The 24,292-nt window shown below is 60.2% G+C and overlaps 2 protein-coding genes across 3 annotated transcripts in view; both read left to right on the top strand.

Annotated features, from left to right (window-relative positions):
- The first annotated feature begins 1,315 nt into the window (after nucleotides 1-1,315).
- Nucleotides 1,316-12,733, top strand: SLC9A5 (solute carrier family 9 member A5). Of its 2 annotated transcripts, none has more exons than XR_013938444.1 (16): nucleotides 1,316-1,521; nucleotides 5,080-5,382; nucleotides 5,900-6,063; nucleotides 6,452-6,530; nucleotides 6,775-6,952; nucleotides 7,059-7,279; nucleotides 7,398-7,600; nucleotides 7,885-7,974; nucleotides 8,092-8,162; nucleotides 8,823-8,952; nucleotides 9,059-9,147; nucleotides 9,262-9,388; nucleotides 9,492-9,662; nucleotides 9,994-10,097; nucleotides 10,302-10,433; nucleotides 10,739-12,733. XR_013938444.1 is itself a non-coding variant. In XM_080552633.1 (16 exons), the coding sequence occupies exons 1-16, from the start codon at nucleotides 1,377-1,379 to the stop codon at nucleotides 11,203-11,205; spliced, it is 2,640 nt and encodes an 879-aa protein (XP_080408759.1). In that variant the 5' UTR covers nucleotides 1,317-1,376; the 3' UTR covers nucleotides 11,206-12,733. The 2 variants fall into 2 exon arrangements, 1 of the variants encoding a protein (XP_080408759.1); XM_080552633.1 differs by having other exon boundaries at nucleotides 1,317-1,521; nucleotides 10,028-10,097.
- A 5,997-nt stretch (nucleotides 12,734-18,730) lies between these two features.
- PLEKHG4 (pleckstrin homology and RhoGEF domain containing G4) overlaps nucleotides 18,731-24,292 on the top strand; it is a 94,256-nt gene continuing 88,694 nt past the window's right edge. The window contains exon 1 of the mRNA XM_080552605.1: nucleotides 18,731-18,928. Coding sequence (XP_080408731.1) covers nucleotides 18,863-18,928 — 66 coding nt within the window. The 5' untranslated portion in view covers nucleotides 18,731-18,862. The remainder of the gene's footprint in view (nucleotides 18,929-24,292) is intronic.

The following is a 24,292-nucleotide window of genomic DNA, read 5'->3' as shown; positions in this document are numbered from 1 at the left end:
ATGTTAGGAGTGTGCAGCGGTGCTCAGGGTGCCCCAGGATGTTCTGGGAATATCCTCACCCAGGACAGAGACACGGGTGGGCGGCAGTGCTGCGCCCTCTGCTCTGGCAGCAGGAAGGAAGGTGACGGGCAATTTGGGGCAGCTTGCCGGAGCTGCAGGCTGTGACTGTGCAGGGGACAGGATGAGAGACATAGGGGAAGGTCTCGTGGCTCCTAGATCCACCTCACCCCTGCCACCGGAGACGAGCCCGCAGCACAGGGCTGCTGCAGAGCGGTGCTGCCTTCCTGTTCACAGCCCGGCCGTGCAGCGATGGCCCTGGGCGAGAGCTGGGGTGGTGGGGCGAGGGCAGGGAGCATGAGAGCGGGTCCAGCCACCAGCAGCAGAGCGGGCTCCCAGTACAAGAAGGACTGGACAGAGTCCAGCGGAGATGTCGGGGCATTGGCACAGGCCGGGTGACAAGAGCCAGCCCCTGGCAGGACGAGGCTGAGCAGCTGTCCCTGGAAGGAGGCTGCTGGCAGGAGGGTGGCAGCAGCAGGCTGCTTGCTGCAGCCTCCTGCAGCTGCTGCTGCTTGCGCTGGGCCAGACGGAGGAGGCACGGCTGGTGCACGAGGGGCTGGGGTGGGCAGGGACCTCCTGGTGTCACCCGGTGCCACCCTGCTCCAGCAGGGCCACCCAGCGCCGGTGCCCAGCACCAAGCCCAGGTGGGTTTGGAGACCTCTGATGACGGAGACCCCGCAGCCCCTCTGGGTGACCTGTGCCTGCGCTCAGCCATGGGCAGAAACACTTCCTGATGTACGGGGGGAACCTCCCGTGCTCCACTTGGTGCCCGCTGCCCCTCGCACGCAGCCACGGATGGAGACCCCCGGCTGCTGCGCCCCAGCTGAGGGGCCCAGCTCCCGGCCTCCCCTCCCTGATTGCAGGCCGGCTCCGGGCCCTCCAGCACCTTGCGCCCCTTCCCTGGGCTCCCCGGGGTGCCCATGTCCGCCCTGTCTCGGGGAGCCCAGTGCTGGGCCCAGCACCCAGCCGGGTGCGCGGAGGGGCGGGGGCACCGGCACCCCTCTGCCCGACGCACGCGGTGGCCGTGCTGGCTCCTGGTGGCCCTGGTGCCCCCGGGGACCCCCAGCTCGGTGCCCCCAGGCTGCTCCCCGAGCCCCGGAATCCATCGGGGGTGCCGCAGGAGGGGACCGGCTGGGGGCACTCGGGCAGAGCGGGGTCACCGAGGGGTGCGAGGGGGGGACCGGGCGGGGGGGGGGGCGGCACCGGGGCGGGGCTGGGCGGTCCCGGGGGCGGCGGGGGGGCCGGGCTCTGTCCCCCGCCGTTGCCGGTGACGTCGCGGCGGGGCCGGCAGCGCGGCGGAGCGGCGGAGCGCCGGGGCCATGCATCCCCCGGCCGGCCCCGCGGCCTCCCCCGGCCCCGCCGCTCCCCCGGCGGGGGCCGAGCTGCTGCGGTGGCAGTGGCAGGAGGTGCAGGTGCCGTGCCTGGTGGCCGCCTGGATCCTGGTGGCCAGCCTGGCCAAGATCGGTGAGTCCCGGCCCCGGGGCCCCGAGCCCCGCTCACCGGCTGCGCGCCGAGGGAGGCGGCTCCGGGGGGTCCCAGCCCCGGGGCGAGCGGGGGTGGTCGTGGGTGGCACCGGGGCCGGGGGTGATGCTCATCACCCTGCCGTGGCACGGGGCACGGTGGCGGCCTGCGGAGGGTGCGATGATGGGGGACGGAGCGGGTCTCACGGCAACGGGGAGCCACCGGCCAGGAGACGCGGTGGGGCTCGGAGGCTGCCGGCGGGGCTGCGAGCGAGGCCATGTCCCCAGCACCGGGATGGGTTTGGTGGTGCTGGGTCACACCCGAGCCACGCGGGCTTGGTGGGCGCAGAGTGGGCTCAAGGGGCAAACTGGTGACCTTGGGCACGGGTGTCCTCCTCGGGGCACGGCTGCAGGAGCGGGCACAGGGAGTGGGCACGCTCTGGGTCTGGTGTCGGCTCCGGCATCGGGAGGAAATGTGGGCTGGGAGCTGGGCATGGAGGTCTCCGGGCAGCTGGGCACCAGTGGGAGCTCCCAGGGCACAGGGCAGACCATAGCTGTCACTGCCAGCCGGCCTGTGCCTGCCCCCAGCATCGCCAAAACCATGGGTTTCGACCTCGCGCTCCTCTCTTCCTGCGGCCTTCTTGCAGAGAAGAGCTAAAGCTCCGCAAGGGATAAATTAAGGCACGCCATGAGCTTAAAAATACAACCCTCTGCCGGCGGCTGTGCCACCTCCAGCTGCCGAGCGCGCCTCTCCTGCAGAAGAGCAGAGAAAGCAGTCCTCGCTCCACTTCTCATTTTCAGACATCTGAAAACAAGCTCTCTTTGGGCTTCCCTTGACACCTTCCCCTCCCCATGCCGTGAGCCGAGCCGCTGCCACCCCACATGCAGCCTCGGTGGGCACTGCCATACCCTGCTTGGTGGCCGTGGTGACACACCAGCCAGGTGTCCCACAGCTCCAGGCTGCCACATCCCCCCCTATGCTCCTAGCCTGGAGCAAGGAGGGCCACCAGCCCCCCCGAGGTGGCACCTGCTGTCCCCAGAGTGCCTTGGTGGGTGCTGGGGGAGGTGGGGGATGTGGGGACGAGGGTCCCCTGGGTGCCAGGTGCTGGGCACGGGCTGGTGCGGAAGAGCCACTGCGGCGCTGGGCTGCCAGCTCACAGCCCTGTGACTGCAGGGGAGGAAGCGGCCCCGGCTCTGTGTGGTGGGGAAGTGACACTGGAGGCTCTTGTTCTTGGAAGCCGTCACGATGCTGGGGTGCCCCGAGCCAGCAGAGAGCAAATGCCCGGGGCGGAGAAAACCGCTTTGGGTGTTGCCTTCCTGCACAGCGAGGCGTCATCCGGGCTTTGCAGCCTCTCTTGCTCTGTTTGCTGTGGGGAAAGAGCGAAAGGAGGAAATGATGAGCGTCGTCCCCAAACCGCTCTGCACCCATGGAAGGTGTTGCTGGGCCCCTAAGGGCTGGCAGCAAACGGGCATTTTTCCACCCAGCAGCATTCCTGCAGGTCACCACCTCCTCTCCTTGCAGCACGTGGTCCCCTGGCCCCAGTGCTTCCAGCACAAGCATCTCTTGCTTGTTTCCCCTCTGTCCCCTCTGGCACCCCAGGCGCTGCAGGGATGGAGCAGGGCTTGTCCCCGAGTCCTCCCGCTGGCACATCCCGTGCCGTGGATTTCTCCAGCAGCGCGGATTATGGCTCCGAAGTTAATTCACATGTGGCTAAGTTACCGTTGCTGTGGGAACGTTAATGCTGAAATTCTTGACTAGCGGGTGTAAAATTAGAGCTCCTGCCACCCGTCCCCGCTCGCTGCACCCGTGCTGCAGAGGAGCTCGTGTGCTGGGATTCGCTTGTGAGGGCGGCAGCGTGCAGAGCGAATGAAGCCTCCAGCGTTTCCATGCCCTGGCTGTGCAGGCAGGGTTGTTCAGGGCAATGCTGTGAAGCCCCCAGCATTTCCATGCCCCTCGTCCTGCATGGCTGGCGGTGGGCTCTGAGCTGTTGTTTCTGCTTAGGAAGTAGATCTCAGATGTTGAATTATCTCATCTAATTCAGGGCCCGGCTGCAATGAAGGAATGCAAATTCACTGGGAAGTGTTAGGAAAGGAGTAAGGAGCATCAGGAGGCCCTGACCTCGGTGCTCAGGGTGTCCACATCTCAGGGACACCGGGACTGGTCCCAGGCAGGATGGAGCAGGACTGGGAGGCATTCAGAGCAGAAGGCACAAGCAGTAGAGACATGGAAGCTGAGCTCCTTTAGGTTTACACCACTAGAGACAAGACCCTGGGCTAGGTAGACCTATGGTCCGTCCATGGGCATTCCCAAGGAGAGGAGAAGCCGAGTGTTGTAGGGTTGGTGTGGGACCACGCCACAGCTTTCCTTCTGGTGGGTGACTTGGCACAAGCCACGTGCACCTCTCAGCCAGCCAAAGAGCTTCAGGGACTGGGGTCTGGGGTGGCAGCAGGGCTGGGCGTGCAGCTGAGTGATGCTTTGGGGGCTCTGATGTCCCTTGTACCTGCTGGGTGCCTGAGGACAAGGTGCTGAGAGGTGGCTCCAGAAGTGCCGGGAGGAGCCCACTCCACAGGAGATTTTCTCATCTGACAGCCAAGTTGTGCTACAGCACCGGGACACCAGAGCTGGTGGCAGTGCTGCCTGCACAAGCTCAATGGTGAGGCAGAAAACCTCTGCGACCCTCGACGTACAGAATGCAGCACCCTGTGCTAGGGAGGAGAGATATGCAGGGGTGGGGGGGCTGGCCCTGGGGTCGCCGAGAAGCTGGAACGATTTGGGTTTACCCAGGACCCCCATGGGGATAAGGATGCCCTGTGGGGCAGGTCCCCTGTGCTGGCTGGAGTGACATCCCGCTGGTTGTGCCTGCCGTCAGGCTCATCGCTGCGGAGCTGATACATGAATACGAAGGCGTGATCTGCTTGCTCCAAAAAACACTTCCCATTTCGTGGCAGTTTAAGGTCTGCTCTGAACCTCAGATGGAATAAGCTGATTACTGGAAGCAGCTCTGACGGCGCAGCTCTCACGCGCCTCGTTTTTGCATGCAGGCAGGTTAGCCGGTGCTCTGGCAGGGAGGCTGCAGGGGTTTGCGTGCTGCTCCGCTTGTGTGCTCAGACGGCTGCAAACAAGGTCACCCCGTCACCAGGGCTGAGCAGCCCCGTCTCTGAGAGGGGTAACGTGTCCCTGTGACCAGGATGCCTCGCCTGAGCAGCAGCCAGCGCTGCTTGCGACACCGTGAGCATGCTCAGTGATGCTGTTCTCCTTTAAGCACAGATACCAGAGGCCAGAAAAGCAAGATACACAGCTGCTTGGCTTGTTTGGCAGTGACTTGGGAGCCGGGGGGGGGTGGGAGTTGAGGGACCTGCAATACTGACCTGGGAGTTTCCTGTGGCCAGCTAACTAGAAGGTCTTCTGTTCACACGTGGCCATGAAGTGTCCTTAGGTGCTCCGTTTCCCCACCCTAGGGTCCCTCATCCATCAGCCAACCCTTTTGTGGAGCTGGTGGGTGCAGGATGCTCTGTCCGTGTGCCCCTTTGGCTGATGCTCGCATTCTTCCTTTCCTTTTAGTTTTCCACCTGTCCAGGAAGGTGACGTCCATCGTCCCGGAGAGCTGCCTCCTCATCCTGCTGGGGCTGGGCCTGGGGGGCATCGTGTTGGCCGTGGCCAAGAAAGCCAAGTACCAGCTGGAGCCCAACATGTTCTTCCTTTTCCTCCTGCCCCCCATCGTCCTCGACTCGGGCTACTTTATGCCAAGCCGGCTGTTCTTCGACAACATCGGCGCCATCCTCACCTACGCGGTGGTGGGCACGCTCTGGAACTCCTTCACCACCGGCACCGCGCTCTGGGGGCTGCACCAGGCCGGGCTCATGGGTGGGTGCTGAGGGCTGCCTGGCGTGGGCCACATCCCCAAAAGTCGGGTGGGAGGATGCAAGGCACACTGAATTTACAGCCCGTTGCCTGGCCCTGGCATGGATCCCAGAGATCCCAGGACTTGGGAGTGATGTTCTGGTGGGACCAGCCAGCGTGGAGGACGAACGGGACCTGCTCAGAGCTGGGCTGACTCATGTCTTTGCTATTTTTGTCGCCGACCTTGGCTAGCTTTGCTGGCTCACTGCCGTGTTCCTTGTCCTCGGGTGGAGCTGCTGGCCCTGGCTGGCCCGGGCCATCCTCTGAGCCCTTCTGAGCCTGGAGAAACCATCAAAGGGGATGGCCAGGCCCCGATCCCCTCATGAGCCAAGCCCCACAGCCCCTCGGGGAGGCCTCAGAGCTCAGGGAAGCAGACAAGGCACTGGGAGCGGACGGGGGACAGGCCTGTCCCTTACCTTCTCCACTGAGAGGGGCTCTGGGGAGGATCCTCTGCCTCATCTCGATCTGTCTGTCCCAGCAGATCCAGGCGTCGAAGCCGGGCTGATGGATTTCCTGCTCTTCGGCAGTCTCATCTCGGCTGTGGACCCGGTGGCAGTGCTGGCCGTTTTTGAAGAGGTCCATGTGAACGAGACCCTCTTCATCATCGTGTTCGGCGAGTCCCTCCTGAACGACGCAGTCACCGTGGTGAGTTGGAGCTAGGGGGACCCCAACATCCTGAAGATGACGAGGGTGGCCAGGCACCGGCACAGGCTGCCCAGCGGAGCTGTGGGTGCCCCATCCCTGGAGGGGTTCAGTGTCGGGTTGGACGTGGCTTTGTGCAACCTGGTGTAGTGAAAGATGTCCCTGCCCACTGGAGTCCCCCAGGCTGGGCAGAGGATGCGGGTGACAGGCTGGGGGCAGCCCCATGTTGCCAGGTCCCTCCACTCCTGGCCTTGGGGAAATGTGTGCCTGCCGAGATGAGCTGTGTCCCCAGCGTGACTGGGGTGACACCTCCTGCAGGGCCCACCCGTGCTGCCCCTCTCATGGTAGGGTGGCCCCCTGCCATCCCCAAAGGACCTCGCGTTCCCTGCAGGTGCTGTACAAGGTCTTCAACTCTTTCGTGGAGCTGGGCCCGGCGCACATCCACGCCACAGACTACGTGAAGGGGGTAGGTGAGTATGAGCCCCACCAGCCCCTCCACCTCTTCCTCTGGCATGGAGGCACGGGGACGAGCACGGGCGCTATCATACCGTGGGCCGGCACTGAGCCCGTCCCAGCCATCATCCGGAGTGGGCCATCCTCAGGGGATGCTCTGGTGGGGACGCAGGTGGGAGCGCGGGGCCTGGCGAGGCCGTGGGGCACGGGCTGGCTCCTTGCGGCCTGCCCCAGGGGTGCGATCCAGCCTCTTCCCCCCAGCCTCCTTCTTCCTGGTGAGCCTGGGGGGCACGGCCGTGGGGCTGCTCTTCGCCTTCCTCCTGGCCCTGATCACGCGGTTCACCAAGCGCGTGCGCATCATCGAGCCGCTCTTCGTCTTCCTCCTGGCCTACGTCGCGTACCTGGCTGCTGAGATGGTCTCGCTCTCCGCCATCCTGGCGTGAGTACCAGGGGGCCGGGAGAACAAGGCTGTGGTGCTGAGCAGCGAGCAGACCCACTCCTCATCCCACCATGGGGTCGTGACAGCCCCTTCTGTCCCTCTGCAGAGTCACCTTCTGTGGGATCTGCTGCAAGAAGTATGTGGAAGCCAACATCTCCCAGAAGTCCCGCACCACGGTCAAGTACACCATGAAGACGCTGGCCAGCAGCTCAGAGACCATCATCTTCATGTTTCTGGGCATGTCGGCTGTGGACACCTCCAAGTGGGCCTGGGACACGGCGCTGGTGCTGGGCACCCTGTTATTTATCCTGCTCTTCAGAGCTGTGGGTCAGTATGTCCTGCTGGGCCAGCCCTTTTCATCCCAAAGAGTGGTGGCTTTGCCCCAACTCCAGGAGCAGGCAGGGCTCTGCCTGTGTCCCAGGCTCATGTCCTGCTTCTTCCCCAGGTGTTGTCCTCCAGACCTACGTGCTCAACCGCTTCCGCCTCATCCCCCTGGACAGGATCGACCAGGTGGTCATGTCATACGGTGGCCTCCGTGGAGCCGTTGCCTTCGCCCTGGTCATCCTGCTGGACAGGGACAAGGTGAAAGCCAAGGACTACTTTGTGGCAACGACCATCGTGGTGGTGTTCTTCACGGTCATCGTGCAGGTGAGGATGGGCACCCTGCCTGCGGGGGGCCGCACCGTGGATGGATGGATGTGAGCCTGGGGCTGGGGGTCTGGAGGGGCACGTTGTGGGACACAGCCTCCAGGTTTCAGGTCCCCAGGGTGGTCATTAGCCAGGTGCAAAGCACAGCAGGTCGGGTTGGTTGCGGTGCACGCAGCTGTCGCAGCCACTGTCCCCGGTCACTTCATGCTGCTTCTGCTCCCGTGCCCCAGCCGTGCACCCTCTCGCCCTCCCAGTCTTTCCCTTGCCCTCTCCTGCCATTCCAGGGCCTCACCATCAAGCCCCTGGTGACGTGGCTGAAGGTGAAGCGCAGTGACCACCACAAGCCCACGCTGAACGAGGAGCTGCACGAGCACGTAGGTGCTCCCCGCACTGCCCGGACAGGGCGAGAGCGATGTGTGGCCTCAGTTTGGCTGGGTGTGCTCAGCCCTGGGTCCCTCCACACCACTCTCACCCTATTCTCCTCCCTCAAGGCCTTTGACCACATCCTGGCGGCGGTGGAGGACATCGTGGGACACCATGGCTACCATTACTGGCGGGACAAGTGAGTGTCTTGCTCCGCTGGCCATCAGGTGGACGGGGTGGACACCCCGGGAGGACAGCCCTGCTGTGGGTGGGCAGCAGGACCAGGAAGGTGTCTGTCTGTCCATCTGGAAGGGGACAGTCTGGCAATGGTGCTGCTTTTGCGCAGCAGACTGATGCTCCAAAAATGTCCCGGGCAGAAGTCAGGCAGATGTGGCCAGGGCAGCCTGGCTGCTGCAGGAGCTGGCATTGCTTGTCCATGCCAGAGCTGCTGCGGGACCGTGGTGGCCACAGTGGTACTGCGCCTCCCCACGGATGGAGGACACTGAGGAGGGAACTGTTAAACCCTGTTAGTGTTTATGTGCAGCGTCACAACAGGAAAAGGATGCAGAGAGCCTGCTTCCTGGAGGGGAAGCTCCAGCTGGGCAGCTGCACCAGCTCCTGCCCTGCTCCCAACTGGTCTCTGGCTTCCCCTTGGCCCAGGGACAAAGTGGCAGCGTGTCCTGTCCCCTCCTACCCTCCCCTGCCTGTGTGTCCCTGGGCACAGCCAGCTCCTGCATGCCCAGCCTGCTCTCACCACGCTTTGGACACTCTTGGCCTTGCATGGGCAGAAGTCCCCTGGCTATCGACCCCATCTCCCCCCTGTGGGTGCTCACCCGCCCGTGTCTCCATCTCGCTCCAGGTGGGAGCAGTTCGACAAGAAGTACCTGAGCCAGCTCCTGATGAGGAAATCTGCCTACAGGCTGCGGGACGAGATCTGGGATGTTTACTACAAGCTGAACATCCGCGATGCCATCAGCTTCGTGGACCAGGTAGGGGCACGCGGCAGGAGCTGGGCAGGGGGCTGTCGGCGTGGCGGTCCCCGCGGGCTGCCCGTGGCGGTGGGCACTCCCCCAGCCCGTCTCTGTCACCCCCCAGGGTGGCCACGTGCTGTCGGCCGCCAAGCTGGCGCTGCCCTCCATGCCCAGCCGCACGTCCATGTCGGAGTCGTCGGTCACAAACCTGCTGTGAGTATGAGCACCCCTCCGAGCCTCAGCCCCCGGGCAGCGCTCGCAGGACCCCTGCAGCCGCCCCCTTCACCGGAGAGGGCCCGATCCATCGGGACGCTCCGTCTGCCCTAGGAGGGAGAGCGGGAGCGGCGCGTGCCTGGACCTGCAGGTGATCGACACGGTGCGGAGCCGGCGGGACAAGGAGGACGCCGCGATGCACCACGTGCTGCGAGGGAGCCTTTACAAGCCCCGCAGGCGGGTGAGCGTTCCCCAGCCACGGCGCCCGCAGCAGGAGCGGGGATGGAGGATGCTGCGTGGGGCCAGCTGCTCATCCTGTGTCTCTTTGCCTCTCCCTCGGCCAGTACAAGGCCAGCTACAGCCGTCACTTCATCTCTCCAGATAAACAAGAGCGCCAAGATAAAGAAATCTTCCGGCAGAACATGAAGAGGCGCCTGGAGACCTTCAAGTCCACCAAGCACAACATCTGCTCCTCCAAGAGCAAAGCCAGGATGAAGGAAAAGGGCAGGAAGAAGGCAAGTGGTCCCCAAACTGCTGCTCCCCTACTAGCTGTGAGGTTTGGCCTCCTTGAGGCTGCGGACAGAGAGGTCCTGCTGGGGGTGGATGAGGTGCTGCAGGGCTTCTGCATCTCCAGAGCCCACGGGGAGAGTGGGGAGTCCCCCCCCAGCACCTCACCTCCATCCTGCGTGGGTGCCCAGCAGGCATGGGACCTGCGTGGGTGCTGCATGTCCCCGTGTCCCCATCACGCCAGAGCTGCCCCATGTGGTCCCGAGCCCTGGAGGAGCTGAAAGCTTCTTTTCCAAGCATGCTCAGGGCCACGTGGGGACAGTGCTGGGGTTTGCACAGGGCAGGTCCCAGCCAGGTCCCTCTCGCTCTGCAGAAGGACATCTCTCTGACCAGCGACGCACCCAACGGGAGGACGCACAGAAGTGTCCCCTGGCAGGAGGCAGGTAAGGCTGGTGGCAGGCGTGGCCCCCGGGTCCTGCAGGGGGTCCCGTTGGGGTGGGATGGCAGCAGCACGCTGTGACTGCCCACTGCCAGCTCAGAGGCACGGCAGCACCGGGGTTGTGCTGGCAGCGGGTCCTTCTCCCATGGGTGCAGGGGGTCGGTTTGCAGGGTGCCTGGTCCCCATGCACCCCCCTGTCTGGCTGCAGCTCCTGTGCTGGTGATGGTCAGCTCCGAGGAGGAGGAGAGCGATAGCTCGGAGACGGAGAGAGAGGACGACGAAGGGATCGTGTTCATCGCTCGAGCTACCGATGAGGTCCTGCAGGGAAAGGCCACCCCTGGTAGGCACCGGCACTCCCGCACCCAGCAGGGCAGCTGCTTGGCTAGCTCGTCCTTCCTCCACCTGCAGAGCAAAGCTGACTTGGGCTGTGCAAAACCGGTGGGCTGTGCAAAAGTCAGTGGAGCATGGCTAGGAGAATTGCTCTTCTCTGTGGCCCTGGAGGCACAGCAGAGCCTCCTTGGTGGCTCTTGCACCCCTGGGCCAGCTGCGAAGGCTCTCGTTTGGTGGCAGTCATTGCTTGCAGGGCTCAGGGAGAGGGCAGGAGCCATGCAATATCCCCCTCTGTCCTTCCTTCTGTGTCCCCAGGCAGCCTGGATGTCTGCCCCAGCCCCTGCATCATCCCGCCATCGCCCACCTTGGCAGAGAAGGAGCTGCCGTGGAAAGGAGACCAGGCTGACCTGGCTGTTTACGTCTCCTCGGAGACCACCAAAATCGTGCCAGTGGATATGCAGAAAGCGTGGAACCAAAGCATCTCCTCCCTGGAGAGCATCGCCTCCCCACCGGGCATCGAGACGGGACCGCAGCACAGGCGATTCGCCTGCCCCGTGCTGGAGGAGCAGCCCCAGTCGGCGAGCCAGGCGATGCCGGAGCAGATCTCCTGCTTCCAGTTCCCCAGCCACGTCTCTAAGAGCGGCAGGTCGCTGAGCGACAGCAGCCCGGATGGCGTGGAGCAGCAGGAGCTGCAGCCTTTGATGGCCGCGGAGGAGCAGGGCAGGGCGCTGCCCCCCGCCGAGCCCCGGCGGCTCATGTTCAGCAGAGCCAGCCACATCTGAGCCGCGCCACCGACGGGGCAGGGGCTGGAGGCAGGCTGTGACCTGCCAACCGCTCTGCCGTCTCGCTTCGTCAAGCTTGTGTGTGTCTCCTCCAACTCCAGGAGCGGCCGGAGAGCCCAGTGCTCCTGGAGCTGCACTCACCTCCTGCTGGTAGAGAAATGGGCTCGATGCTGCCGTAGCAGGTACCGGCCTCATCCTCCCAGGGAGGCACAGACCCCCAAACCTCTCTGGTCTTCCTCTCGCATCTTCGCAGTGCTGGGAGGCCAGAGATGTTCCTCCCAGAGGTGGGATCCCAGCCGGACTTGACGCCGTTGCGGCTGTGCCACCTGGAGGTGTGGGGGTCCTGGCTGGGGGGGCTGCTCGTGGGTGCGAGCGCCTGAGCCTGGCTCTGTGTAGGAGGCTGGTGCACAACAGCCCACCCACACCCAGCACCGAGCGGCCGATTGCTCAGAGCATGCACGGACCTCAGCTGGGAGACCAGAGACCGACTCCTTTCCAGGGCAGCTGTGTCTCCCCTGGGTTTTGGAGGCACCGTGGAGGCAAAGCCATGACTTTCTCAGGACTAGGAGCAGCGCTCCTGGGGTTTGGCTCCACCGGGAGCCAGGCTGCGTACGCACAGGAACTATTATAGCACCCAGCCGGCTGTGCCAGCCTCACACCTCTTGTCTGGATGTGCTCCCCGTAGCTGCCGTGTTCAGCTTTCTGGCTTTGTGGGGAGGCAGTGGCCCTGCACAGCATCCTTGGTGTTCATCCTGCCTGCGTCCCGGTCCCTCCAGTTGCCTGGGGCTGGTCACAGCACGAGGGGGTGAGCAGCGGGTGTGAATGTAGGTCGGGAGCTGGGGAGATGGGCGAAAGCTGAGTGCATCTTCAAAGGTCTGTCCCCACCACCTGCCTCCCAGCCACCCCGGGTCCCTCCTGAGAGGGAGGTGGGATCGGGCGGCCCATGCAGCGATCCTTTCCTGCTGTGACCCCGAGGGACAAGAATCGCTCCCCGAGAACTGCCCGGAGCTCAGCGGGGCAGCCGGGCCCAGGAGACCACACGGTCCAGGCAATGTGGGAGGGTTGGGGATGCTCCTCTTCGGGCCGAATGCTGCTTTGGGCTGTTGAAAGCCAAAAGCAAGCAAATAACTGCGTGATCATCTACCTGGGGGTGTTGAGACAGCAGGTGTCAAGGGGATGTTTAGATGCACTGGGTGAATGAGCCCAACGTAGGGCGGGCACGATGGTGTAGCTCAGGTACTGCTAGCAAGGCTCAGCGAAGGCCATTCTGCTCAGTACCTGTCCTACCAGCTGGAGCATGAGGTTTTTAAAAGGATTTTATATAGTTTTGCATTTCTTGTATGCCTTATTCCAGATTTGATTTCTGATATTGGGCCATACTAAATCTCTAGCTGGGTCAGTGTTTTATGTAGCCAATGGGCACCACAAACGACTCGACACTTAATATCTTATTTGCAAGAATATTGTTTTAATGTGAAAATATATGCAGAGTATTTTGTAATGTTCAATAAATCAGAGTTGGAGCAGGTGCCATGGTCTGGACTCACTGCTGTCTGGGAACCTCTGCACATCTCGCCTCCTGCAGCTCCTGGGTGGGTTCTCATCACCACATCCCTGTGCTCTCTGCCCTTCCAGCTCACCTCGCAGATTCAGTATGCCCAGCTGGCTTCCCTTTTCAGGGTATTCTGGGTCTCAGGAACCCCTCAAGCTTGGATCAGTGCCTCACATGCAGCGCTGAGAACCCTTTCCTCCAGCCCAGCCCAAGCTGCCGGGTTGCTGCGTGTGCTGGCTTCCGTCCTCCCTCCATCTGCTGGCTGCACATCCAAGGCAAAGGCCAGCAGCCCGTGAGCTCGGAGCCCTCTCTTTCCACCTTCAACCCCAGCCACGCTGTGGCCACTCGGTCACCTTCCAGGGGTGGTGGCTCCTACTGCACCCACGGGGTTTCGTCAGTATTTGCTCTCATGCTCCAATCTCTGTATTTCCCTCTCCTGCCTGCACAGGGCTGCTCTGCACCTCCCAGCGCAGCACAGATCCGTCTCTTCCAGCCTAAAAATACCAAAGCGCTTCAGTGGAAAAACACGAGAACCAGGCCAAACCACGAGCACATGTGCCCAAACCTCTGCTTCTCCAGGACAGAGTAAGGCACAACAAATTAGCTGCCTGTCAGACTGTAACCCAGAACACACAGCCCTCCGACTGTTATTATAAGCAACCCCATCCTGGAGCTGTCTGACTATTGCAGCCCATTTTGCACACAGGCTTCTCCTTGCTCTGCCATTAGATCTGCACATTTTTTCCACAGTGATTTACTTTCTCCAGTGCGCGGCTCCTCCAGTTTCTCCGTGGTACTTGTGAAGTCAGCAGAGGATGGAAGGCAGCGCTGGTAACGGGGCCCCAGCGGGATGGAAGAGCCAGGCTGTGGGCGATGGGCTGGCGGTGGCCATCTCCCAAGTCAGCTGAGCAGCAGCTTTGTGCAGTCATCTCACAATCACAGCCTTGCCGTCGCACAATGTGTGTTGGAGCATCAGGCAAGTTTTACATACAGACAGAGCAGATACATCTGGGGAGCCCCATATTGCAGCTAGCATCCAGCTGTGTCTCACAGGTACCAAACTGAGGGGAATAAGCTTTCCTTGAGCTGCCAACTTCACGTTCTCCATTGCAGCAAGGGTGCTGTTGACTCACACCACCTCGCGTGCTTCTTCATTCTGCTCCATCTCCGGAGCACTTCTGACTCCTGGTGTGATGTTTTCATGATGGCGGGAAGCAGCTGAATGGGTCCAGCTTCTCCCCTCCCACTTTGCCCTTGGCTTTCCAGCAAGCACAAATCGTGGCAGAGGCTTTGGCCATGAAAACGTGAGAACAGCAGGAAGGCAAACAGAGAATTCAGGAGAGGTGTTCAGTATGATCATACCTGGGCACACACATTTTGGAGACACATCAGCCCACTCATTGCTATTTTCGGTTCCTGTCCATGTGTCCAGGCATCCAGCTCCCAGCCAGCTGAGTAGCCAGGACAGGCCCAGGTGCTGTGATGGGGTGTTCCCGACCTGTGTTGTGAGACATTGATGGGGATGATGAAGAGGTTTCTTTTGTTCTAAAGCTCACAAAATTGGTTTCTACCAGGTGCTGGGACATGCAATTTGTAGCACAGGATCCCCGGCTGCTGCCTCTGCTCTGCAGGATTTCTTGGCACTAAATCCTGCTGATACCCCTACAGCTGAATGCCCTTGCAGCTGCAAGGGGCTGACTTCCCCTTTGCCTGTTTGGGACAAGCTATCTGCATGTCCTATCCCATGTCTGCCTCCTGGCCAGAGGGTTGCATGGCCACCACCTCCTAACACCATCTGCTCTTCAGGCCAAGCAGCAGGTCCAGCATGACCCTGCAGATCCTCGCTGCTTGGAGGCCAGTTTAGGAGGGGAAAAGGGTGTGAAGGAGAAGCTACCCCTCCATGAGGAGCTCATCCCAGTCCTTTTGAGCTTCCCATGTCCACCCAAGGACCTACACCAGACAGGCTTCAGTGTCAGATCTCTCACCGTGTAGATCTACCAAGCTCCCGGCGCCCAAACCTGGGGATGACCCGAAGGGGGACAGCACCGTGGCAACTCACCACCACCCGGCGGCCACCAGCACTATCAGTGATGAGGCCCAGGGCATCCTGCTGCTCGAGTGCCACCATGGCATCCCCTTTCCCCTGCAGCCATCCCTGCTCTCTGACATTCCTGGAAGCCTGTTGAAGGCAACTCTTCATTGTCACTCCTGAATTACCTCCAGAGGGGTGGATGTGAGTCCCGGCCCCAGTCTGCCGCGTGCAGTCTCTCAGCTGATGGACGTGAGCCATCCGGGGCCACAAGGCGCGTTGTTGGTGACTGAGCCGGCATCAGTCAGCAGCCGGGGAGGATAATGAGGAACAGATTTGTGCTGGGCAGTGGTTCCCATGCTGCGTTCCAGGGCAGAGCGGCCAGGACGGGAGAGCTGCTGCCTTTGTGCTTCGCGCTGCACCCCTCCGGCGCGTGTCGGGCCAGCTCCTCGGCTCGCCCGTGTCTCTTTGCCGTCTGCGGGCAGCAAGCTTCCCTCTCAAGTGGCTCTGTCACCCGCTGGGCTGGCCAGGAGGCTGTGCCCGCATCCCAGGTCTGTGGGGGAGCGAGCTGCAGTGTGGACAGGCTGAGGACAGGCGAGATCAGTGGGATCTTCAAGCCAGCAGGAGCTGGGTGGGGTGATCCACACCCTTCTTCGTGGTTCAGATTTCTCTGCTTTTGCCTGGAGGAACAGACAGGACTGGGGGACTCCCTGCCTGGGAGGACTGCGTGGCCAGGCTGCTGCTCCTGGGGACTCTTGAAAAACAGCCAGGATGGATGCCGACACGTGGGGGCTTTGGTTTCACGAGTAACCAGGATCCTACAGTTGTGAGCTACCCCACAGAGCTATTCCTCACAGCTGCAGAGAAGGCAAAGATCCCTGAAGAAGCCGCAAAGGCTCCTCTTACCTCACTTTCTCCTGGCATCCAGTGCCACACAGCCAGGCTGCCCTGAAGGTAAATAAATGAAACCTGCATTGGGTTAGCTGGAGAGGGAGGGAGCTGAGGATGCTCTGGGGAGGCGGCAGCAGCCCACAGGTAGTCCCAAGCCTGTGGGCAGGGCTTGGGAGATGGGCCATGAAGAAGGGCTTGGGAAGGCCAGGGTGCCCTTCCTCTTGCAGTGGGATCCTGTTAGAAACATGGTTCTGCAGACAGGTCTGCTCTGTTTGTGCTGTCACTGCCTGTAAATGAGCTTCATCCCCCTGGAGCCCTCGCTGTTGAAGGCAAAGAGCCTGTTAGAGCTTTGCTTTTGCTCCCTGGCTAGCTTGGAAGGGGGGCTGGCTTCTGGGCTGTGCATGCCTGGCTGTGAGTGGGTCTCTGGCAGTTTTGCTGCTCTGAAACTCTCACAGGCAGCCTGGTGAGCACAGGGCTCAGAGCTGCCCACGCGGTGCCCTGAAAAACCTCCGCTAGGCATGCTCTGGCAAACAGCACTGTGCAGAGGTCACCCCCTCCGCATTTCTCCTGGACACTTGTGGTGCTGCCTGCCTCTTTGGACCCCCACAGCTCGCGGGGTCAGGATATTCCTTCTCGCCTACTGCATACGTGCATGCATATGTAGATATTTTCAGTGGGTCTCTCCTGCTTACGGAGAAAGCTAGCAAAAGCTTTGGAAAGGTACCCCCAGAAAGGTGGGGAAAAAAAGAAGAAAGCAAATATCCAGGCTCAGAATGCGCTATGTTTTCGCATGCTGTGATGTGGGGGCTGGCTCCCGGGAGCTGACCACTCAAGGAACACGAGCTTTTGTTTTCCTGGACTGAAAGGACCGGCTGAGTAAGCAGATTAGCCGGCCTGCTGCAGGAGGGTTGCATTGTCTGAGGAAGGCATGTTGGCTAAATAACAGAATTAGCTGGTGACCTCTGAAAGGCTCGCTCTGATCTTTGTTTTCTTCTGCTAAGGAACAGACAGGATTGTTATAAATGTTTGATTTTTTTTTTCTCCTTAGCAAAAATAGCTTTTGAAGCAAACAGGAAATTACAGTGTGCAATAAAGAGCAAAGAAAGTCGAACAGCTACCTCACTGAGCTTGGATTTGTCTACAAATCCAGCTCCACTTTACCAAAGGTGACTAAACCGCCCCAAACCCCCACGTGGCAGAAACCCTCTGAGGCGCTACTCCCACTGCTGTACCTGGCCAGAAATGGGGGACCTGCGGGGTGCCAAATCCCGGCCAGGAGCCAGGGTGGAGGGCAGAGCGCCCAGGCCGACCTGCCCCACCGACCTGCCTGTTTATTCGCACCAAAGCCTTGCAGCAGAAGGAAGCAGAGACCTCACGCGCGAGGTGCCGGCAGGAGGGACAGGCACCTTCCTCTGCCACGCACAAGGTCAGCGGCTAATAGACTAGTTACCGTTCATCATTTAATTATAGATGGGCCCCTGGCTGCGCTGCTTTCCAAGAGACTGCCCCGCACGGAGCCCTAGGCCCTAGGTCAGCTTGGCTGCCTCCGTCTGGGCCATTTAATTGGGATTATAATTAACACCCACCAGCCCAATCAGGCTGCCTCTGTGCACAGCCCTGTGGGTGAGCCGCCGCGGCAGCGCGCCAGCAGGGAGGCGTAGGCAGCCTCAATGCAGCCCGGGTGCAGCGGGGGGGAGGCGGGAGAGGGGCCGGCGCTCCCCAGGGTGCTCCAGGCCGGGGGCCGAAGGGAATGGGCCCGGGTCCCGGCCCCGGCCCCGGCCCCGGCACGGCCGGCAGGTGTCGCCCCGCACCGCGGCCTGGCCCCGGCCGCCGCCCGCCTCGAGAGCCCGGGGCTCCGGCCCGCCCGCGCCGGGGGCAGCCGGGGACAAGATGGCGGCGCCGCTGAGGGGGAGTGGAAGGAGGGGGGGGGGGCGGGAAACTGTTCTTCTGCAGGGAGAGCAGTTTTAGGGGGGGAATAAACGTGTATCTATATGGAATCCTGTATGGAGTGTGAGGGGAGGATTGGGCCATCCTGGCCCAGGCCCCTGTGGCTTTACAGGCTCTCGGGGGGTTGCGGAGGGTGTGTGGGACGGCTGTCCTTTGAGGTGCTCGCTTTGCCCAGTCGGTGCTGCTGCCTCCCGGTCCCCTCCCGTGCCTGCTCCGGTGCTGGCCGTGCCCTGCCTTGGTGTGGGAGCAGAGTTCTCGTTGGGGAACGGCAGCACTGATGGAAGAAGGGTGAATGAGAGGAAAGTGGGAGAGACCGATGGCAAGGAGGGGAGGGAGACACACGAGTCCTCTCCCTTCACTTGTCTCAAGGCTTATTTACTAATTGAGTGATGCTCTCTAGGTTTATTTACTAATTCAGTAGTGTTCTCTAGCCCTGATGCCTGCTCATTCCCAGTGCAGGGTCCTCTCCCTCAGACACAGGTGGGGAATAAGGGGCCTCTGGTGTAGGACCCACCACACAATGTCCTCCATGAACCCCCCATGCTCCACGTCCCACCTGCTCTGGGTCCCTGCCTTGTTGCGTTTTTTCCCTTCGCTGGCATTCCCCAAGCTTTGCTCCTCTACTTGCCAGCTACGTGCATCCCAGAGCAGCCCTATCCCTGTCAAGCAGGTGGTGCCCAGAGACCACAAGGTGCTCCCCGTCACCTTCTCAGCTCTGGAGCTTCAGCCAGCAGAGGTGGCTCCCATCTCCCCTGGGTAGAGGACCCTGACCCCAACCTGCTGTTTGCCTGCTGCTAAGTGGCTTCAAATTCAGCCTGAAGCCTTGTGGAGCTGCTCAGTTGAGACAGAGACGGAGGAAGAGGATTCTTCTCCTTCACTACCAACTGGCAAGGCTGGAGGAAGGCCATGTCTTACCAGGCTGCTATTCCCCCGCTAGAAATACCAGTGGGGTTCAAAACACTTGGGAAGCACCTGGAGGACCAAGAGTGGAACTCACCCAAGTTTAGTGGGCAGCACTCAGCCCAGCTGCATGCAGGCAAAATAAGAGCTGGTCCCAGGGAACGCCCATGTGGCTCCGTAAAGCGCTGATTACATGCCCACAGCTGGAGCTGCACCTCGGGGCTGTTGCTCTGCCCCGGTGAGTGCAGATCTAACCCAGCTGCTTCTCTGCCTGCCTGCTCTGGCGGAGCAGACTGTGGGCAGGTGAGAGCTTTCCTTCTCTCCAGAGAGGATCTGCCATGGGAGAATGGTTTGCAGGATCTGCTGGGATCTGCTGGGCGCAGGCTGCTCTGCAAGCATTGGCTGTAAGTGTGGGGTTTGTGAGGGGCTAGGGGCTGGCTGGGGGTTTGGCAGGGTGTTCTCCCCGTAGGGACAGTAATCCTGGGGCCAGAGCTCCACGAGCAGGCTGATGGAGGTGCTGTGGTCCTGTGCTGCTGGAGTAGTGGGTAGGACCTGGGTGCTGGCCCCACTGAGTGCCCAAGCTAAGGTGGGCAGTGCTCGTTGGTGGGTCCCTCCTTGCTGGAGCCTGGTGGTTAGAAGCCCTCCCTCCTAGCTAGGCGTGGTTGCATTTGGGTCACTTTTGGGATGAGAAGGGACAGGTGCCCTGCCTAGAAACGTGTCCTGTGTTTGCCTGTGTTTCTGTTGTTGCTCAGCTCCTCTGTGGGGACTGTATCTGCCTCTCCTGGCAGAGGCTAGGTGGGTATCTGGGTGCTGGGTGCTCATGTGAGCTGGGCACAGAGCAGTGATATGAGCTGGCAGGTCTTCTGATGGCACGGAGTCATGCTGGGGCCATCCTTCCAACCCTCACCCTGTTAGGTAGACCTGGAAAGAGGATCAGGCCCTGGCACCGGTGACGGGGTTTAAAGAAGCCGTGAGACCCCGTGATCCGCGTCTGTGGGGCAGGGGCTCGAGGTGGCAGCCAGGCTGGCGCAGGAAGGGTGGAGGTGCCCATGGGCATGTCTAGCTTGGAGGTGAGCATGTTGTCTCAGAGTACAGTAAACATGTGCTGTTGCGATTAAACAGCATGCAGCACCACTGCCAGCAGGGTTGGTTAGCATGGGGAGGTAAACAGATGACTGTTTCATGCCATTAAGTACGTGGCATCTGGAGAGAGATGGATCAGTTTTAGGCTGCTCTTCAGAGACAGCCAGTCTGCCCTTATCTAACCAGAGATGGTGGTGAGTTTTGAAGCAGCCATCCAGAAGCCACAGCTGGACTTCTAAGCATTTTGTCCTCAGGAAAGGGAGGCAGTACCCCAGCTCCATGGAGACAAACAAGCAGTTCTTCCAGGATTTCAGCTCTCCTAGCTGGGTCTGGGTGCACAGAGGTTTTGTGTCCCGTTCCAGGCCACCCGGGGGGCTGGGGTCTTCTCAGGCCAGCTGCTGCTAAGCCCTGCACCTACCTGCATTGGGTGCGCTCATGACTTCTACGCTAGGAAAAGTCTCTGGAGGATGCCTCATCCTCACCGAATCCAGCAGGTTCCAGGGTCAGTGCCCTGCCCCAACCAGTGGGATTTGGCATATTCTTGGGCTGCGGAATCAGCAAGAGGAGAAACCTGCTGGGTTAGGAGATAGCTGGATGCAGGGTTCTCTGGGGTCTCAGGTGCAGAGCCACAGGGACAGGCTTGGAGCTGTAGAGGTGTTAACTCCAGAGAAGCATGCAGCACGGTCACCTTGCAAGGCTTACACCTTCAAATGTGGCTGAAGCAATCCTGCTCTGCGTGAGCATCCTGCAGCAGGAGCAGCTCCTGTCTGTGGCATGCCCAGCTGTATGTCCGTAGCAGGAGGTGGGTGCACTTTTGCAGAGCCTAAAGAGAAAGTTAAAGAAGCCCAAAGCTGCTCAACATGAAACGACCGTCTTAGCCGTATGATAAGTGTGTTGGGTGAGGACTTGGTGACGGTGGTCTTTACCATGAGGGTGATCAAACACTGGCGGAGGCTTCCTAGCGAGACGATTGCTGCCCCATGCCTGTCAGTGTTCAAGAGACGTTTGGACAATGCCCTCAGTAATGTTTTCCCTTTGGTTAGCCCTGAAGCAGTCAGGATGTTGGACTCGACTTGCAGGTCCCTTCCAGCTGAACTGTTCCACCCTCTGGGCTCTGGCAGTGACTGACGCTCGCGCTGGGCTGCGTGCAGACCCCAGGCACTTGGGGATGCCTGGGGCAGGCATTAGATCAGCTCCACATCTCCTGAGTGCAACTGGCTTGTCTGGGGAAGGTGCTGTGTGTCATCTAGGTGTGCCTTCATGCTCCTGCAGAGAGGTTTTGAGGCTGGCTTTCCCTGCTTGGATCACCTCCCCGTGGGGCTGCATGCTGCAGTTGTGCTTGCAGGGTTGCATGCGTGCTACGGAAAGCTAGATATGTGACTTTTTAAAAAATGTTTTTTCTCCCGTGTGGCACATGTGGCTATTTGAGAATGTTAAGTGGGACATTCCTGACTTCTGTACCTATAAAACGTCTCCTGTAAAGCTTCCCGGTGGTTGCCTGCACACCAGGTTTGCACAGAGCAACATCTTGAAGTGTAAGCTGGAGACCTGGTAATTGAGTGGCTCCTGTGTCTTCAGATTGTGAGCGTGACCAGCTGTTGTTATGTAGTCTCTCATCCAGACCTTCTGGGAAATCACACCACGATTATATTTCTGGCTTAAGACATTTTTTTTCCCTGATCAGGCTGGGCCTCACAAAGAGGTTGCCGCTTAGAGGTAATTACTTGCTTTCAAAGCTGAATGTCTCTTGAGGATTGCAAATAGAGGATTATCAAATTAATTAGTTAAACCAAGAGGTGCTTTTGTGAAGCCAAGGCCTGCTTTGCTTGTGAACTGAAATAAAGGTTTAAACATTGCTAAACCACGTAACACCCACTCTTGTGTTCCTAATGGGGACAGGAGTAGCTCTCTCCTGAAATGCTGGTGGTGGTGCAGAGGGCTGCTCGCAGCACCACTTGTTTTCCTTTGGTTAAACCTGTTTCAAGCAAACATCCATCACTGGTCTTAAGGCAGCTGCTTGTGCCAAGTGGGGCCTGATGCTGCTTCCTGGTGGCTTCCCATGTCCCTACAGGCTGATGGGGTTCACAGTGGGTAGCTTGGTGGGATCGTAACGTAACGAAGCTGTACTTGGAGGGCACAGCTTAATCTGTGGGACATCTGCATAGCTGGGAGGGAGCCCTGGTCCAGCGATGAGCAGATGCCTGGAAGTGGATTTGGAGTCATCCGTGGGTTCTGCGCTGCCACTGCCTGCTCCTGGGCTCTCCCTGCCCCTGGAAGCCCCCAAGGACACGGGAGGTTCCCTGTGCTGTGTGAGGATGACACCGCTGATCAGGTTAAGCTAACGTGGAGTGCGTGTGGGGGGGGGGGGGTTTGCTGTGCGCTGCTGTAGGGAAATCGTCTAGCTAGCATGCCTATTGCACAACTTCCCCTAGGTCAGAAGATGGCCTTATCCGGCATCCAAAACATCTCCCTCCTGTGCCTCTTCCAGCACAGCTGAGTCCTCTTGGTAAACGTAGTGAGCTTTTCCTGCTTTGCACAACTGAAAATAAGCAGAGCTCTGCTAGCAGGGACTCAAAGCCAGAGGCCCCTGCCTGCGCTCTCCCATCTCACACGGGGCTCTTGACCACGATGCTGCTTCAGCAGGCACTTGGGAAGCTCTGCAGCTCCAGGACCCAGGCCCAGCAAAGGGGAAGCAGGGAGCAGAACTCATCTGCTGCCACATGAGCTAGCAAAATGGTCCCCCCAGGGTAAAATTGCCCGTCAGTCCATGCAAAGGACCTGGGTCTGCTTGGCCAGCAAAGCCAGCGCTCTGGGCACGCGCCCCAGTGCCAGGAGCTCTCCTTGTGTGCTGCTTTCATCTGCCGTGGCCCCTGCCTTGCCCCTTCCCGGCTGACAGCAGCCTTTTGCACCGGCTTCAGCAATTAAAACTCAACCCAAGGAAACCGCAGGGCTCGCGCAAGAGTGAGGAGCTGCTCCTGCGAGGAGACAGTGCGAGACTGTGTCGGGAACAAGCGCGGCATTGTTGTCAGCCGCAGCCGAGAGGGGCTGTTTAACACCCACTGGAGTGCTGGCTGCAGCTGTCTGCCATGTGCTGGTGTAGGAAACAGATCTACAATGCAGCAGACGAGGGAAAGGCCACTTTGCAGTTAAAAAAAAAAAAAAAAAAGAAAAATCTATATTAGGATCCAGCCATGAGTAAACAGCGCCGCGATGTTCCCCGTAGCGCTGCGCCATGGCACAGGAAATCACGTCACCGCCTCCGGCTGCGATGGGGCGAGGTGAGCTCAGCTCTTCGGTCTGGGAGCCCCGGCTGGGGGAAGATGCTCCTGAGCTCTGAGCATGGTGTAGGAGAGGGAGGAGGTGCAAGGCTGGGTCTGAGATTTACTCGTATTAGACAGCCCCTTCCCTCTCCGTTCGTGTACAGGAATACCTACAGCCATCGTATTTCCTGTGTTGCCCTGTGCGGTGTTGGCTTGGGAGCTCGTGGAGGGCTTTTGGTTGTCACGTCTATGACTGAGACATCTGGTGCACTTCAAAAACCGTGTGCTAACGATTGCCCAGCATGAGTAGCACCTGGGGAGCAAGTGGCTGCACCTGGCTCTGTCCCTGGTCACGGAGGTGAAAAACGTGATGGAAACCAGACCGGGGCTGTCTGTGTGCTTACATGGTGCCCTCCTCATCTATGTTTATGGGGATGCTGAAAACTCCCACACCAGCCCCCCAAAGGTACCATCCTTCTTTTTCTGGCTCTCAGAGAGCTGGAATTAGGTGGCTTTATAACGTCTCACCCTGCAGCTAACTCGGAGCTAGAGGAGAAGACAACCTTGTGCTCTTAGCCCTGTGCAAGCTCCCAAAGGGGTGAGGAGAGCTGAAAGCTGCTCTCCTGGCGCTGCTGCCAGAGGTCTGGGAGCAGGACACCCAGCCAGTTCAGCAGTGGTGTGTGAGCAGGCTCTCTGCTCCATGCCCCACCTGGGTCTGCCCTGGTCGCGCTCCAAGGGAAGCACGTGTCTCTGTTTCTGAAGGTCGGGTCACTCCTGGCCTCCTGAAGGGAATCCTGCACGTCATGCTGCAGCTGAAGGACCAGCAAGGGCATCTCCATAAAACATCTGGTCGTGAGAGGTGTGATGGAGCTCTTCTGCCTCCTTTGACTTTGCGGCAGGGGCTGCGACTCCAGCAGAGACAGCTCAGGTTTGTCAGCCAGCCGCGTGCCACGTGCGCAGCAGGGGGACATCGCTCTCTGTGCTGCCCTTCTCAGAACAGGGACAGCCCTTGGGGAGACTGCCGGCACCTGCAGGAGGATGTTGCAAAGGTGTAGCCACATCTTTGGGCTGTGAGATACGTTTTGGGGAATAAATGAAGGGCAAAGCTGCTTTGCAAATGTAGCCTTGTGCAGACAAATCTGTGCTCGGAGGCTTTGCTAGGGAAGTGTGCCAGGTTCCTCGCCCTTGTGTTGTAAATTTGACAGGGAAAGAAAGACTCTCTTCTGCACACGCAGACAAGATCACGAATTCCTTTTTGGATGTTGGGGATGACAACAGCTAGGTAGCTGCAATACCCTCTGCTCTGATCTCACCTGACGTGGGCTGGAGGTCGTCATGGCCGTGCTGGGGAACTGCTGCAGGGAGAAGGCTGTCAAAGGCCGTGGGGAAGGATCTGCAAGCAAGGAGTGTATAAAAGATAAGTGC

Source organism: Anser brachyrhynchus (genome assembly GCF_964034855.1).
Source record: "Anser brachyrhynchus genome assembly, chromosome: 12".
Classification (NCBI taxonomy): Eukaryota; Metazoa; Chordata; class Aves; order Anseriformes; family Anatidae; genus Anser; species Anser brachyrhynchus.
Note: the sequence above shows the minus strand (reverse complement) of the source record. Positions and strands in the feature narration are given on the sequence as shown.